At 39.4% G+C, this 17,046-nt stretch overlaps 1 protein-coding gene across 4 annotated transcripts in view; it reads left to right on the top strand.

Annotated features, from left to right (window-relative positions):
- The window catches only part of UTRN (utrophin), a 576,845-nt gene that overhangs the window by 203,409 nt on the left and 356,390 nt on the right, over positions 1 to 17,046 (top strand). For all 4 annotated transcript variants that reach the window (XM_039230877.1, XM_039230878.1, XM_039230879.1 and 1 more), the window contains 7 exons: positions 1,556 to 1,663; positions 1,945 to 2,124; positions 3,485 to 3,654; positions 7,429 to 7,552; positions 11,416 to 11,503; positions 16,136 to 16,377; positions 16,540 to 16,720. In XM_039230877.1, coding sequence (XP_039086808.1) covers positions 1,556 to 1,663; positions 1,945 to 2,124; positions 3,485 to 3,654; positions 7,429 to 7,552; positions 11,416 to 11,503; positions 16,136 to 16,377; positions 16,540 to 16,720 — 1,093 coding nt within the window. The remainder of the gene's footprint in view (positions 1 to 1,555; positions 1,664 to 1,944; positions 2,125 to 3,484; positions 3,655 to 7,428; positions 7,553 to 11,415; positions 11,504 to 16,135; positions 16,378 to 16,539; positions 16,721 to 17,046) is intronic.

Below are 17,046 nucleotides of genomic sequence, written 5' to 3'. Positions count from 1 at the left end.
TAGAAATGGGCTCTGAGAATTAGTTCCAAACTTCTGCAGGGTAGGCCAGTTTCGGGTGTGGCGTCCAGGATCTTCTGTAGAGGATTCCAACCTACCTTTCCAACTTTAATTTTCCCTGTGTCCTTCCACGTACTTAGGTTCAGATGCTGAGTTCTCAGCGTGTAGCCCATCATTAGGCTGTCAGGGCCACGAGAGTAGTGCTGGTTCTTCTTCAGTGTCCTGTCCCAGTGCGCTGCACGTTGTGGATTCCTCAGGGGTTGTGGTGTTGTTGTTTTCATGTTTTGGAAAGAGTGAGTGTATTTCATTTGTTTTCTAGCCTCTCTGTTGTTGTTTAAGGTGTGGTATCTGCTGTAGAATGTCTTCTTACCAGTTGTTCCATTTTTTGGAAATGAAGTCATCTATAAACTCCCTCCCCTTCCCCGTCTATCCCCAACCCAGAAGTCATCTTTTCTTCTTTGCAATTGCCATGATATTGTGTGTGTGTGTTTAATTACCAAATTAAAATATAATGCGGACACATTATATAATATTGTTTTATAATGTAAATATTATACATATATTTTACGTATTATAAATACAAAATAAACTGTCATTCATATATATATATATATCTTTTGTGGTATCTGTACTTTCTTTTGTCATAGTTGTTTATGGGCATATTTTATCTTTACTATACTGAGGACAGGATCTGTATTTGCCACTTAATTTCTTAATCTTCATTTTTTTTTTTTGGTGGACTATAGAGGCAGGGAATAGTGGTTAAATAAACTGATAAATAAAGCAGAGAATGAATTGATCCCACTGCTAACACAGAACTGGGGTTTTTCCTTTCCAACTATATAGAAAAGAGCTTCTGCAATTGACATTATATTTTGGGAAGAATTATCTCAATGCAGTCATGTGGTTTTCCACTCCTCTTTCAAGTTTATCTTTCTATATTAGTAAACATCTTCTGCATGTTGGCCAATGAGGTTTAAATATCTGTATGTTGGCTTTGGACTATGGTTAAACATTCTCTTATAATCACAATTGTTGTTGAGCCTGGAACATTACTGTGGTTTTCTGAATTCTATAGAAAAATCATTAGTTTTAGGGTATGGGTGTTTGATTTGATTCCCTCATTAACTTGCCAAGTATTCTTGGACATATAATGGCTTATCTCTCTTTTCCTCCCTAAAATGAGGAGCTGGGACAGGATAATTCTCAAGAGTCTTCCTACTTCTGGAGAGTTTTAATGAGATTCTTTTGGAGATTTGCATAGTTGGATTTAGTCTTTTAGATCTACCTATGTCCCTGAGAATTAATTTAATTACTCACGTGTAGGGCTAATGTCAGGTTGATCTGTTGCAAATCAGAGAAGGATCATACCTGAAAGAAAGATATTAGGCCATTCATACCTTGAGCTTGGGTGTTTGAAGTCCTTTTTACCCTAGGTAAACAACCTAGGTGTTTGAAGCCTCTACCAGCATAAACGTTAGAGATTTGGGAACTTGATTGAATTGAATGACCCAAATGATTCTCTAAATATATTTCTAACTTTTGTCATTATATGTAGTGCTTGTTGAAAGCTTGGCTTACTGAAAAAGAAGAGGCTTTAAATAAAGTCCAGACGAGCAACTTCAAAGACCAAAAGGAACTGAGTGTCAGCATTCGACGACTGGCTGTAAGTGGTGTCAATGTCAGCAACAGTCTTGTAAGCCTCTGATATTTTAGTGTCCGTGTCATTGGTTTGTGCAGTTTAGTGAATACAGATTGAATCATTAACCAACACTAGAATGCTGCCATATAATGATCTAGAACCAGGAATCTTCTGTTTTAGCATTACTGAACTGTGTAGCAAGTAAATTTGCTATAAAATATATGTTTACATTTCCTGCTTGGGGAGTGGGAATATAGAGTCCTTTTAAGAGGGAGTCATCTAATATAAAATATTTGAAATACTAGATTTTGAAAGAAGACATGGAAATGAAACGTCAGGCGTTGGATCAGCTGAGTGAGATTGGCCAGGATGTGGGTCAGTTACTTGATAATCCCAAAGCATCTAAGAAGATCAACAGTGACTCAGAGGAACTAACTCAGAGATGGGATTCTTTGGTTCAGAGACTGGAAGATTCCTCCAACCAGGTACCTTTTGCTTTGGATTATATGTTGTGTCATGAAATAGAAATTAAATGTTCAGGTTAGTTTTAGTTTTTATGAAATAAAATAATAGTAGGTAAACTGCACACTAAAAGTAGGCTCCTTATACCTGACTTACTGTAAAATTGAGAAATTGACATGTAAAAATTCTTTGCTTTTCTGAAGTAAATTTTAATGGATCTTTAAAAAGCTTCCTAGGGGCACCTGGGCGGCTCAGTCGGTTAAGCGTCCGACTTCAGCTCAGGTCATGATCTCATGGTTCAGGCGTTCGAGCCCTGCATCAGACTCTGTGCTGACAGCTAGCTCAGAGCCTGGAGCTTGTTTCAGATTCTGTATCTCTCTTTCTTTTCTTTCTTTTTTTTTTTTTTTTTTAAATATTTTTAATTTATTTCTAGGAGAGAGAGAGAGACAGTGTGAGCAGGGGAGGGTCAGAGAGAGAGGGAGACACAGACTCTGAAATTGGCTCCAGGCTCTGAGCTGGCAGTCAGCACAGACCCCGACGCGGGACTCGAACCCACGAACCGCGAGATCATGACCCAAGCGAAAGTTGGACGCTTAACCGACTAAGCCACCCAGGCGCCCCAGAGATTCTGTATCTCTCTTTCTATCTATCTGACCCTCTCCTGCTCATGCTGTCTCTCTCTCTCTTTCTCAGAAATAAATAAAACATTAAAGAAAATAAATAAAAAAGCTTACTAATACCCAGTAATTTAACTCTTAGTAACTGAAAACACTTAGACACGAATCCATTAAATCATCTTTAAATCTTAAATAATCTTATTCGTTTAAAAAATGTGTTAGTGAATTGATTGAAAATGCAACTGTGGTTTGTACACGGATGTTCACAGCAGTATTATTTATAATAGCGCAAAAGTGAAACAGCACCAATGTTCCATCAATAAGTGGATGGATAAACAAATGTGGTCTATCCAGACAGTGGAATATTGTTTGGTAGTTAAACACGTGAAGTACTGACCATGTGAATGAACCTTGAAAACACATTGTTCTAACCACAAGAAGCCAGTCACAAGATTAAATGCACTGTAATTCAATCAATGTGAAATATCAAAAATAGGCAAGTCCAGAGAGATAATAAGTAGATTGGTAGTCACCAGGGCCTGCGGGGACAGGAGGATGGGGAGTGATGGACTATTAATAAGTACGGGGTTTCTTTTGGGGCCGATAAAACTCTTCTGCAAGTACCAAGTAGGGATGGTTGCATAGCTCTGAATATACTGATAACCACTCAACTGTGTATTTTCAAAGGAGAATGGTATGGCATGTGAATTATATCTCAATGAAGCTGTGACAAAACATGAAAACCTTTGGCTGATTTCTACTTCAGGTGACTCAGGCTGTCGCAAAGCTGGGAATGTCCCAGATTCCTCAGAAGGATCTTCTGGAGACTGTTCGCGTAAGAGAACAAGTAACTACAAAAAGGTCCAAGCAAGAACTGCCTCCTCCTCCTCCCCCAAAGAAGAGACAGATTCCTGTGGATTTGGAAGCTAAGAAAAAGTGAGAACAGAGAGAAATTTTCTAACACAACACCACAAACAATGTATTTGTACTAATCACTAATTATATGCAAATTTAGATGTAGTTATTGTTATGGAAATTCAGCTGCTGAACTACTCACTACCCCTGAGTCTTCGAATGTTCTCCTTCCCACTGGCTAAGCAGCATCTAAATGGTCTCAGGTGATTTTCTCCATCCTGTGTTCTATCTGGAAACTGGTGGGACAGAACCTTTCCTTCTTCCTTTCCATCATCTACTTGGGAAGGGTAGGACTGTCCATGATTCCTCATTTATTCTTTCTTTCACTGTGAAAACTCTGGCAGTTTTGCTTTAGATAGATCTCCTTATTCCTTCTGTCTCTCTTTTTCCTTCTTGCCATTCAACAATACTTAATTCAGGAAAGTCATTCCTCTGTACTCCCCTTTTTCTTCCTTTTACCCCTCATTCTTTTTTCACATTTTCTGTCTTCTTTTGTTAATTCCTTTGTCAGATTCATTAACAAATTCTTTATGTTTGCCTTAAGGATCCATTTTTGACATAAATGTCTTTTTTTCTCTTTCTGTCTTACTGATTCAAAGGAAACTCAGGAACTTTAGAAAATGACTAATTGCGGCTAATATATAGTGAGCATTTACTAATGTCAGACACTCTGTTAAGCTGTGCTATGTACCTCAGATATGCTGTAGCATCTGATCCTTAAATCACCTCTTTTTTTTTCCTCTTCCTTTTACCGGAGGATCCGAGTGCTTGGGTAAATGGGCAATTATTTTGGGCCGGGAATAAAAATGATATGGTTTCCCCAATTTAGCTTTTGTTAGATGAAGTGGGATTCCAATTTTACTGGCTGATTTTCATTTTGGTAATAAGGCTGTGTTTCCCTGCCTCTTACCAGCATCTTCCTGCGGGGCCAGAGTCCCTCCAAGGTACAGGCAGCAGCCGTGAAACCTTTGCTTCTCGATCCAAGGCAGCACAGGAGGAAGATGCGTCTGATGTTAATAGTGCCATAGATCTTTTGTTTCCTGAGTATTTAGTTTCTGCCAGGTAGATCTGCCAGTGTGTCTCTCCAGCCCTGGCCTTGTGCATTTGGAAGGAGGGAAGGTTGTAAAAGATGAAGGGTGCATTACTATCAAATCTTAGACATGGTTGTGATGTGTAGAGTGCATTCTGCTGCAGGAAACAGAATACTGTACCAAAAGTGACCTCAACAGTGAGGTCATTGATTATCTCACGTTACAAGAAGTCCGGAAGCAGGGCTTTCACCATCAGGCTTGTCCTCTCTGGTCACAAGATCCTGCTGTAGCACTGAGCGTAACATCCTTGTATAACCTGATTTATATGCAGGAAGGCCAGTTTTTCCTTATTTGTCTTTTTTTCATTTTTTACATTGGGGAGAAGGACCTTGCCTGGAAGACATCAGCTAACTTCCCCCGCGGTCTCGCTGGCCAGGATGCAGTCACTTGTCCCTGCCGTGGGTGCATGGGAGGTGGAGACTGTCTGGCCATTTTGGCCTCCTGTCATTGCATTCTGGGGGACCTGGACAGCAGAGAAAAGTGTGGGGAGGAGACTGTTAGTTGAGCAACCAGCTGTGAGGACCGTAGCCTTCCAGTCCGCGGTTTGATTGATGCAGAAATTCCTTCAGTTAATTCCTGGACACAGAGAAGCTTGTGTACATCCAGTTCACTGTGATAGAAGGCAGTGAGATCTTATTATTAGAAAGGTTATTTTTCTGCCTAGCCCAAGTCCGTCCCCTCCAAGCCTCCCCACGTTTGCTAGTTCTGCTGCCAGGGGGCAATGCAGAGTCGCACCAGCCTTCTTCGGTGTGGCACCTCCTCAGTATTGGAGGGGGTTTCCTAGTCTCATTTCTACTGGCCTACAGTGTAGAGGATCTTTAACCATTCCTAGTGTGACAGGGTTTCCAGATCCTTTAATACCTTCAGTCTGCTGTAGAAACCACTATTAGCTTGTCTTAAAATGGGCTCCCTGAGCAGGTATGAGCTTAGTATAGTCTATAATACATACTTCGGAAATGGCAGTTTATTTCCTCTTCTTTTTTTCTTGGCGCTACTGGTGGCTCTTTTAACCTGCTCAAGGTATGGAGGGATGATTCCTTCCTATAATGTAGGTCTCTGTTGACAAGATATGAGGCCATTGCTACCTTGTAGCGTTCACATCACCCTTGTTCATATTAAGGGCAGAAATGGCCTAAGTCTCCAAGCTCCTTTTAAATGTGTGATTCTGGGATGGTGTTCCTCTTTTCTGAAAGACTGAATAGAAATCTGCCATGAAGATGATGGGCTGAAGACAATGCTGTTTGAGGGACACCTCAGCCCTTGGTTATTTATCTACAGTGTTACAAAACCCCTTTCAAGTTACAAGGAAAATTTATCTTGATGAAAAACCAAATATTCACAATTTGCCAGAAACACTTTAACTTCCCAGGAAGTATCAGACAACCTGTGCTTTCCTAAAAGTACCTAAAAATACCCAGAAGTTGTTTTGGGAAGCCCTGTGGGCGGAGTGCTGGTGAGGAGGACAGACTACCTGGTTTGAAACAGAGCTCAAGGCTGTCGCTTTGTGACCTGGGGCAGTTGCTTAAAACCTCCCTGCCTCTCCAGGTTCAATTTCTTCATCAATAAAAGGGATAATAATGGTATAGGTGTCTCGGGGTTGTGAGATAGTAGTGCACGCAGAACACTTTGGAAAGGGCCAGGTACATGGATGACAGTCAGTGGGGGTTTCTCCTCTTGCTCTTCCCACTGTGGTTTCCACGCTTCCTTAGGCCTTGTCCACGCTTTTTCGTTCCCACTGTCAGTCACGTCTCCGTTCTGGCTCGGGTGCTCCCGCAGCCGGTTATTCTCTGGTCTTGCCTCCCTTTGTTGTTTCTCCTCAGTGAACACTAGAAGGTAAAGACGATGATCATGTCAGTCCTATGCTTTCAGTGCTTCGCTGGCTCTCCCTTGCCCTTTGGTTGGGCCCAGACTCCTTAATTTACCCTGTAGGTCCCTCTGGCTGTCTGCCCTTGTCCTTCCCTGCCGTGTACTTACTCAGTTTTCCAGCCACATGTAATCACTTGCTGTTTGCAGAGTGGGGTCCTCCCTTCTCCCTTTGCGATGAAAACATTTACTGGGCACAGTACTGCTGTTTTGCCCCAGGAAGCCATCCCTCCCATGACTAAATTAGGAGCCTTTACTGTGAATTCCTGGAATCAGCACCTGGCAAGTTCTCTGCTGATTGATTGCCTGTTACTTTCCATTGTACCTCCTAGACTGGAAGCTCTGTGAGGGCTGGGATCACATCTGTTTTCCCTTTATATCAAGAGCCCAGTCCAGCGCTCTGGCATATACTGGGGTTGATAATTACGCTAAATGCAAGAAGGCATTAACTTTAAGAATATCTGTACCTTCTTTTTTTCTGTTATTTTCTAATCGAATCTGTTTTTCATCATCTCTAGGAGTTTATAAAAATACAAATTCTTACAAAACTTACGAAACTTAAAATACAAGTTTCTTACAAAGCTTCAAAATTATTTTAATTAGTTAAAGATATTTATTAACTTTACAATATTATGTCTCTTTTCAAATTTTTAATTATAAATGTGTGGTTTTATTTTGTTTGGTTACTAGGTGTCTGTGTTGCCTTTTTTTTTTTTTTTTTTTTGGCTTGAGGAATATTTAAAACACATGCCTGAGGGGTGTTTTGATTGCTCTGTTTTAAGCCAAGTGAAACTGTAGAAGGCTAGGAATGACCAATAGTAACATCTGAATCTTAAATCAGGTTTGACGCTGTAAGTGCCGAGCTGTTGAACTGCATTTTGAAATCAAAGACTGCCATTCAGGCCGCAGAGATAAAAGGGTATAAGAAGATGCAAGAGACTTCAGAAGTGAAAAAGAAGTTAAAGGTAAAACATTACACAAAACCATCCTAGTGAATAAAATATTACATCAGGTTAGATTTGCTGTTGACATAAAAGTGTGATGGGATCCAAAGGCTTCCTCTAAAATAAACATAGCCGTAAGGTAGCTTTTAGGGCATCCTAGTAAATTTTCAATTGATCAAACTGGTTGGAAATTGGATCCCTCTGTGGAGGAGGAATTTTTTTGACCCCTTTTCCTTAACCTCTAAACTGTGCAGGAAGGAGCGTTTTATTTTCTAAGGTGGTCCAGTTACTGGCATTATTTTTTTACCTCAGATCTACTTTTTTTTTTTTAATATTTTTATTTATTTCTAGGAGAGAGAGAGAGAGACAGCGTGAACAGGGGAGGGTCAGAGAGAGAGGGAGACACAGACTCTGAAATAGGCTCCAGGCTCTGAGCCGGCAGTCAGCACAGAGCCCGACGCGGGGCCTGAACCCACGAACCGCGAGATCATGACCTAAGCGAAAGTCAGACGCTTAACCGACTAAGCCACCCAGGCGCCCCAATTAGATCTACTTTAATCTAGTCCCTAATAATTTATGACTTTGTGTATTCTGAAGACATTTTGCTCACTGAATACATCAGATGATTTCAAATCTCACAATTCCTTTGATATATTGTCGTTAGAGAAGAGACATTGAAAATAAATAAATGCTGTTAAAATGTATAGGATCTTAGCTCTGCTACTTTGTTCCTTATGTGTGACTGTCAGTTGTGCCAGGAGTTTGTAGTGACTTATGTCTTTGGTGCTCATTAAGTGCGTGGAAGTCTTTCATGAAGGGTTTGGACACCTCGAGCAAGTCTGTAGTGCCGTCTACACTGGCAATGGAATTTGTCTATGGAGAGTTTGGAGAACATTTCCAAAACAAGATGTGTGTAAATATCAGTGATGTAAGCTAGAAGGTGGTAGTACCAGGGGGGTGGAGAGGAGGCCAGGATTACATTTGTATCTGTCTACACTGGGAAAGTCCACGGGTGAGGTAGCACCATGCTTGGAACCACAAGGAACCTGCTTGGAGCTGGGTGCTAAGGGCACAGCAGGCAGGGGGCGCCCCTGAGCAGAGGTGGGGAGGTAGACAAGTTGTGTGTTGATAGTTTCTTTTCTGTTCTGTTTAGTGCTAGGTGTGTGTGTAAAAGTAGTTAAAGAGTTAAGGTTGGAGAGGCAGTTTGGAGTCAGACCCTGGTTGACATTTGGGATTTGGATGAGAAGTTGAGACTGACTCCTTATCATTGCATTGTAACTGCTCTTATTTAGTGGTCACTATTTTTTTTTTTTAATTTTTTTTTAATGTTTTATTTATTTCTAGGAGAGAGAGAGACTGCGTGAGCAGGGGAGGGTCAGAGAGAGAGGGAGACACAGAGTGAAACAGGCTCCAGGCTCTGAGCTGGCAGCCAGCACAGAGCCCGACGCGGGGCTTGAACCCACAAACCGCGAGATCATGACCTAAGCGAAAGTCGGACGCTTAACCGACTGAGCCACCCAGGCGCCCCTAGTGGTCACTATTAACTGTTGGTTTCTAAAACCAAAGGATGGATTTGTTTTTGCATCCCACCTGCTGCGTCTACAGCATTTGCCGCTATTTGCCCTTCCCTTCTATTCTCACAGCCCTTGGCTTCTGTGACCAATAATTATTCTAAAATAGAAATCTGATCAAGCAGCTCCTGCACTTGCAATTAACTAGTGGCTTCCCATTGCAATGGGGACAGAAATCTCAACGCCTTAGCACGCTGGCATGCAAGGTCCTGCTGGATGGTGCTGCTTCACCTGTAAGCCCAGCCTCAGCTCCTGCCAGTCTCTAACATTCACCCTGGGCTCCAGGCCTCCCGAATCCTGCTCTTTTCTCACTTCCCTCTCTTCACCACGTGCTGTTTTCCTTGTGCAGAATGACCCTTCTTAAGCCTTTGTGCTGTGTGGCTGAAAAGCCCTCTACTCCACTAAGCCTCCCTCAGCCTCATTAGGAAGAGTTAAGTGATTCGTCTTTTGACTTCCATGTTGCTTTGACCATACCTCTGTGAAAATCCTTCTTGCATTTATGTCATTATTTCTATGCTTGCCTGTGGATGCTTAGAAGTGAGGACAATTTCCCATTGAACCCCCTGTTTTCAGCACTTGGCAAAATTCTTGGCTGATGGAGAGTATGATGGCTGAGGAAAGAGGAATGTGGGAAGGTTGTTAACCTAGAAGCACCATTATCTGAGCCCTCTATACTGGGAATTGGGAGGGCCAGAAAGGAGGGCTGTGTTCCATCATTTTATATGCTTCTTACAGTTCTGAAAGACCAATAGATGATATTAATGAGCATTTAACAACCTAGTTCTCAAAGGCATTGAAATGGCAGAGAATTTGGAAGTGAGAGTGATCTTTATGAACCAAGTTCCAGAAACTATTAATAAGTTAATTTCCAACCTATGACCAGAAACAATTTCACTTTTAGAAATTGTTACTGTAGAAACTGTTTGTTACTATAAGGCATGATTGGCAGCTCTTATGTTTTCCTTGAATGTTTACAAGTTGATTTATTTTGTTGTTTTAGACAAGTAGTGTAGCTGCCAAAAGATTTTGGAAAATGTAAAATGAAGAAAATTTACCCATTGCTTTTATCTCAAATTTTCCTTGCAAATTAAGATCGGCTTAATTGTGATAAGATAATTGTGTAATCAGCTTAAGTGAAGGAGTACTTTGTTCCAGCTGATGTAACACCTGGGTGGAGAGTCCCTGGTTCAATCTGTCATCATCATAGAAAGTAGCAAACAATCAATTTGTATGAAACAGGTAGTAATTCTTCTCCAGTATGATGGTGACTTTTTGCATTGACACATAGTTTAACAAAAATAAGTGGTGTTACTTTGAATCTTGTTATTTCTCAATCTTTGTAAAATGGCTGTTTTACTTAGTCCCGTTAAAGTTGTGCAGATCAAAGTAGGATAGTTATATGAGAGCTTACATGTATAGAAGTTAGAAGTACGATTCTTCTCTGGGTTGTCTGGTTGAAATAATATGGGATGCCTAGGAGTTTTGATTGTGCTAGTAGGGGGCGCTAATTCAGTAGTTAATTTTCTCAGTTGCGAATTGAGGAGTGGGAGAAATGTCAAATATGGACTGTTCATGTATATACGTGTGTGTGTGTGTGTGTGTGTGTGTCTGCCTGATTTTGTTCAATCCTTTCTTACTAGTTTTGGAATGATTTTGTCTTCCCTGTCTCTGAGATATAGGGACATTGAGAATATCAAAGTATAGAGACATAAATATTAAGAGCCACTCTTCAAACATAAGGAACAAAATGCTTTAGTTTGGGTTGCAAAGCATATTGTTATAGTTTAAAAATTAGGTATGAATTATGCTCTGTTTGAAATTTACATTAGATCCTAAACTTAATATAAAACCAACAATTAATAGTAAAGCTCAAAATATTTCTATTTTTCTTGTTAATTAATTTTTGTTCAGTAATCTCTGTCATAGAATATTCAGTTCATTTGACTCGAACAGTTATTTTGTGGTATGGACACAGAGGCTATGTATGTAAATAGATATCTTCAATCTAAAACACTAATTTTAATTATTTCCTCTTGATAGGAACTCATAATGTACAACTTTATTCTTATAAAAGTAACCAAAGCTTTATATTCTTTACTTGAATTTGCCTTTTGAAATTTAAAGCAGCTTTGGAATTCTGTAGGGTAGCCTGGAATTACATAGTTTTGTCTTGTAGTATTTCTCCTATGTCAACTTTGACTATAACACCGAAAGAGAATGTGGGAGTCACACAGAACATGAAACTTACAATGGCACAAACGCTATATTGAGAAGGAAGTTTGCAGTAATCTTATACTGGGATTTTATTTCCAGGCATTAGAAAAAGAACAGACAGAAAAAAGCCCCAGACTGGATGAATTAAACCAAACTGGACAAATCCTTTTGGAGCAAATGGGAAAAGGTGAGACCCTTGATTTTTTAAAAATGTTTTTTAGGTGGTAGCACTGAATACTATTTATGGTTTGACAAATTTTCTATTTGTGGTTTTCAGATTTCTTTTTTAAGCAGCGGAATCTTTTTTCAGATGAAATCCTGTGCTGAAGCTGATGACATAAAACAGAGAAAAGCGAAGTTGTTCTGCTTTTATGTAGAGTCAGACAAGCTAAAGTTCTGATATCTTAGCACAACAGTTGAAATCTAAAACAGAGAAAAGCGAAGTTGCTCTGCTTTTATGTAGACTCAGACAGGCTAAAGTTCTGATATCTTAGCACAACAGTTGAAATCCACCACTGTCGAAAATTTTAAAATCTCCTTTGAGGTTGTACCTTGGGAACTTTTTTTGGAGAGAGGGTGGCAAAAGGAAATTTTACTTTGGCAGTCTTTGGGAAGTGAAGTTACAGGAAGGTCGATTCATTAAGGTTATTTGGTTTTTGATCATGTTCAAGTTAATATATTAATATATTGCAGGTAACTTTTCATAGTTAAATTTGAGAAGGGGTTACTTGTCTTTGAAATTTTTATCTGTATTTAGTAACTTTTTTTTCTTTGCCCTTAACCCCGGTGACTCTGGGGAGTGTTAAGATGAGTAGTTTTTATACCCATTTTGCATGTGATTCTTCCTTTGTTCTAGCTTAAAAAGAACTCTCTTGTAAATCCTGTTCCTTATTCCAGTGATGGTAAATGCTCTAGAGGTCTGCTGCAGAACTCTTTGACAAAAGCCCCAGACACCCAAGGCAGAATTAGGAACATTAGTTCAACAAGAATCTTCGATGTAGTAGTTTTCAATCTTTTTAGTTTTTCGCTTCTTATTCTGGAAAATGTAAATATATACAGTGTAGACAGAGCAATGAACCTCCTTATACTGATTACTTTGCTTCAGTAATTAATGATATCCCGCCATTCTTGAATTATCTATACCTCGACTCATTCCTCATCCCTTGTTATTATTGTTATTTATAGTTTTTTTTTAAAAAGTAAAACTTACCCTGAAATACATGAAACTTAATTGTGCTGTTTTGACAAGTCTATACCTGTAAAATAACATATGGAAAATTTCTATCTTTCTAGAAAGTTTTCTCATGTTCTTTATCAATCAGTCATCTTTCCATACCCCCTGAAAATAAAGTTTTAAAATACTTTAGGTTATTTTTGCCTCTGCATTAAAAAAAAATGCCATTTAATGATATATATACACACTGGGGACATACATACTTTCTTGCTTTTTGAGGAGTGTGTGCATTATGTTACTGAGGGAATAAAAGTGATTTTTAAAAATCCCCCCCACTATCTTCCATTTTATCTGTTATTCTAATTTTATGGTATTGTATATTACTCCTCTTGGTGTGGTTTTAGTGCTATTAATCCTAGTGCTTTTATAAACCAGAAATGTTGAACTGAAATGAAAGCACAATTGGGTGCTTCTTGCTGTCCCTCCCTTCCCCCCAAGAAATTTGAAATAAGTCCTAGAATATGGATAATAACTTAGAGGAAGGTTTTTACAGAGTCTAATTTGGCCAGAGTCTGCCTACGTAGGGATGCAGATAAATCATTCAGTCCATCGGAAAATGAGTCTTTGGGAAAAGAAGAAAAAAGTCTTTGGTAAAACAGATGTTCTAATAATCATGTCATTGATTTCTTCAAAATAATTCCATGAAAAGTCCCACCACAGTGAAGCTTGATCGGACTTTTATGCCATGTGCATTTGAATTATGTTTTGTGGTATCTCATGTAGCATAAAAATGTTTTAAAAAATGAAATAATATATTTTATTTAACTTTCATGGCTATTTTAATTTGGTTTTCTTGATTTAGCTTATCTTTTTTCCCAGAGATCATCAACTAATAAAATAGAGTAGTTGGATCATCACTTGGATGATATGGCTTTATAATGATATATATTATGACTAGCCTATGGAATTTGATAGTGGTCCTAGGTTTTGTAAAATTTCCCTTGATTCCAATAGTGATAAATGGAAAAGTGTAAAGTCAAGTAAGAGTAAGTGGCAGGAATATGTTATATTTTATTCCTTTTGGTAATTAATAAAATTATGGTCTATTGATTTGGGCTTTGGGTTAGTCATTTAAGAGTTGGATGTTCTATAGGAATAGAAAATTCGTAAATCAGGATCTCTGGGAGCAAAATAATGATTTTAAAAGACAATTATTTTAGGGGCACCTGGGTGCCTCTGCTGGTTAAGTGTTCATCTCTTCATATTGGCTCAGGCCATGATCTTGCAGTTGTGAGATCGAGTCCCTGAGTCCGGCTCCTTGCTAAGCATGGAATCTGCTTGGGATTCTCTCTCTCTCTCTCTCTCTCTCTCTCTCTCTGCCTCTCTCATTGTCTCTCGCTCTCAGTCCCTCCCTCTCTCTCTCTCTGTCTCTCTGCCCCTCCCCTGCTTATCATCATGCGTATGCAGATATGCTCTCTCTCTCTTCTCTATCTACAAACAAACAGACATTTAAAAAGACAATTATTGGGACACCTAGATGGCTTGGTCAGTCAAGCGTCTTACTCTTGATTTCAGCTGAGGTCATGATCTCATGGTTCACGAGCTAAAGCCCTGCTTTGAGCCTTGTCAGTGCAGAGCCTGCTTGGGATTCTCTCGTAACTTCTCTCTCTGCCCCTCTTCCTGCTTGCACATGCTTTCTCTCTCCCAAAATAAAGAAATAAACTGAAAAAAAAAAAAAAAAAGAATTATTCTAAAAGGCAATGTATAGGGCACTTGTTGGGATAAGCACTGGGTGTTATATGGAAACCAACTTGACAATAAACTATTTAAAAAAAGGCAATGTATAGTTTTCCTTGTTGATATGCCAATTGTGCTTTAATTATTACTTGATATCTGTCCAACTTGTAATATCTCCTGCTGAGAGAAGAGGAGATTTAAATTTTGAGAGTTGGTTTGAAGGGGCAAGATGAATGAATTGTAATATATTGTCAATGAATAATTACCTCCTACCTGTTTTCTAGATGAGTAGTGATAATTTTCCATTTCAGAAATTTTACCAGCTTAATCTTCTTTCTTGTTTAGCATAAATTGCCCTGACATGAAAATGAAGTGGCTGATGTTATTCCTTAGCCTCCTTAGAATAGAAATGACCTCTTAGAAGCAGAGCCGAGATCACCATTGCTCAGATAGTTTTTCAGGAAAATGGTGATTTGTTTTGTTTATAACCTTGTTAATAGAGATAAATGAACTTGGACTGTGGTGTGAATGATTTGCCAGGGTCTAATATTCTATTACCTATGTGATACTGACCAGTGAACTGTAACAACCGACATGGGTGATACATTCAAATTATGTCCTCTCATGTTTGCATTTCTGAGTTACTGTGGATACAGTGTATTGTACTATCTTAAAAACTGCATTGCTTCTGGCTCATAAGTGACCTTTTGTTTTACAAGCCATTTTATTCCTTAGGGCTCTCATTACCCTGGATTTCAACTGCGTATATTTACAAAGCACCATTGTTTTTTCCCCTCCTACTCAAATAATAAAGATGTTAAGCCCATTCTTTTCAACATGCATGCTCTTGTAAGGAGATAAAGACTCCTTTGCAGATTTCCCATCTTTTTCTTGGTAATTTTCAATGAGTTGATTTATTTTATATTAAGGGAACAACTGTGATAAAACTTATTATTACAAGTAACTATTATTTCTATGGATATTCTTTACCTCTCGAAAATATGAGCTAAAATGATAAAATGTCAGTAATAAACATAATGGTGTTTTCTTCTGTGTTTCTAAAGTAGATCATCTTACCACTGCATTGATATTTTGACATTTGCTGGTCTGTGTGTAGCGTGCCCAGTAGGCTCAATGAAGCCTCCTGGGCCTGGCTGCTGGCTTGATGCTCCTACACTCACCAGGTGGCCCTGCATTAGGACTTCTTACCACTCATTCTACAACTCCTATGAATTGTCAAACCAGACTCTTGAGCTCCCTCCTTGATTATTTAGCCAGCTGTCTTTTTTTGTAATGGCAGAAAGTTTACCTTCTCATGTCAGAACTTCAGGCAGGACCACATAATTCATTGTATCTCCCTGGTTCAGTATAGAAGCCAGCAGAGTGGTAGAATGCACACTCTATGTAAAAGGCAGTGGCTGAAACTCCACTGACACGCCTCTTGTGATAGCAATACTACTCCTGAACTGCTATTTCAAGCTCCCTGTCTCTTGCTTTAGTAAGGGAGTGAAACATAGTTATTATTTAAAAAAATTTTTTTTAAGTTTATTTATTTTGAGAGAGAGAAAGTGTGTGTGAGCAGAAGGAGGGACAGGCACTGAGAGAGAGAAAATCTGACAGTGCAGAGCCCGACATGGGATTTGATCTCACGAACCATTGAGATCATGACCTGAGCCAATATTAAGAGTTGGATGCTTAACCAACTGAGCCACCCAGGCGCCCCTGAAACATAGTTATTTTTAACGACATCATTATAATTTTGTTGTTATGTTAAAAGGGACTTAAAGGAATGATCATTATATGTGACAATGCCTCATTATTTTGAATAGGTCAGAATGTTTATAACAAATTCAAAACAATTTTTACATTAACATATGAAGTGTCTGCTTATTTTTCATGTCTCCGTAGAAGGTACTCCCACTGAAGAAATAAAAAATGTTCTGGAGAAGGTATTCTCAGAATGGAAGGATGTATCTCAGCATTTGGAAGATCTGGCAAGAAAGATTAAGCTGCAGGAGGATATAAATGCTTACTTTAAGCAGCTTGATGACCTCGAAAAGACCATAAAGACCAAAGAAGAGTGGGTAAAACACACTCCCTTTTCAGAATCTCCCCAACAGCCCTTGACGAGTTTGAAGGACTCCTGTCAGGTAAAGAGAGAACCATCTAGAACATAAAAGAATTCTATGTCCAGTCCTATGTTTTAAAAAGATGCTACTTGTATTGTTAAGTGTAGGTTAATGTCGCTCTGATGAACTTTCTGTGAGAGTTTTCATCTTCAGTGACTTCTGTGACTATTTTCTTTTCCGTAGCGGGAATTGACAGATCTCCTCAGCCTCCACCCCAAAATTGAAATGGCACGTGCGGGTTGCTCAGCCCTGAAGTCTCAGCCTTCTGTCCCGGACTTTGTCCGACAGGGCTTTGATGCCATTCTGGGCCGCTACCATGCTGTGCAACAGGAATTAGAGCATCGCCAGCAACAGCTAGAGAACGGTAAGCCCATTCTCTTGGTTTTCTTAGTAGATAACTCTACTGTCTTCTCTCTCAGTTTGCCTTAATTTAAAAATTACTCCCGGGCTCCTCGGTAGCTCAGTAGATTGAGCATCCGACTTTGGCTCAGATCATGATCTCACGGTTTGTGGGTTTGAGCCCCGCATTGGGCTTGATGCTGTCAGCACAGAACCTGCTTCCGATCCTCTGTCCCTATTCTCTATGCCCCTCTCCTACTCACACACACACACTCTCTCTTTCTATCTCTCTCCATTAAAAAAATCACTCCCCGTATTTAGACAAAGAGCATACCTGTTTGTTTTGTACTG

Source organism: Hyaena hyaena, unplaced genomic scaffold, assembly GCF_003009895.1.
Source record: "Hyaena hyaena isolate Hyena2069 unplaced genomic scaffold, ASM300989v1 scaffold_52, whole genome shotgun sequence".
NCBI classification, from domain to species: Eukaryota; Metazoa; Chordata; class Mammalia; order Carnivora; family Hyaenidae; genus Hyaena; species Hyaena hyaena.
The sequence above is the reverse complement of the archived record's forward strand: the minus strand, read 5'-3'. Positions and strand labels throughout refer to the sequence as shown.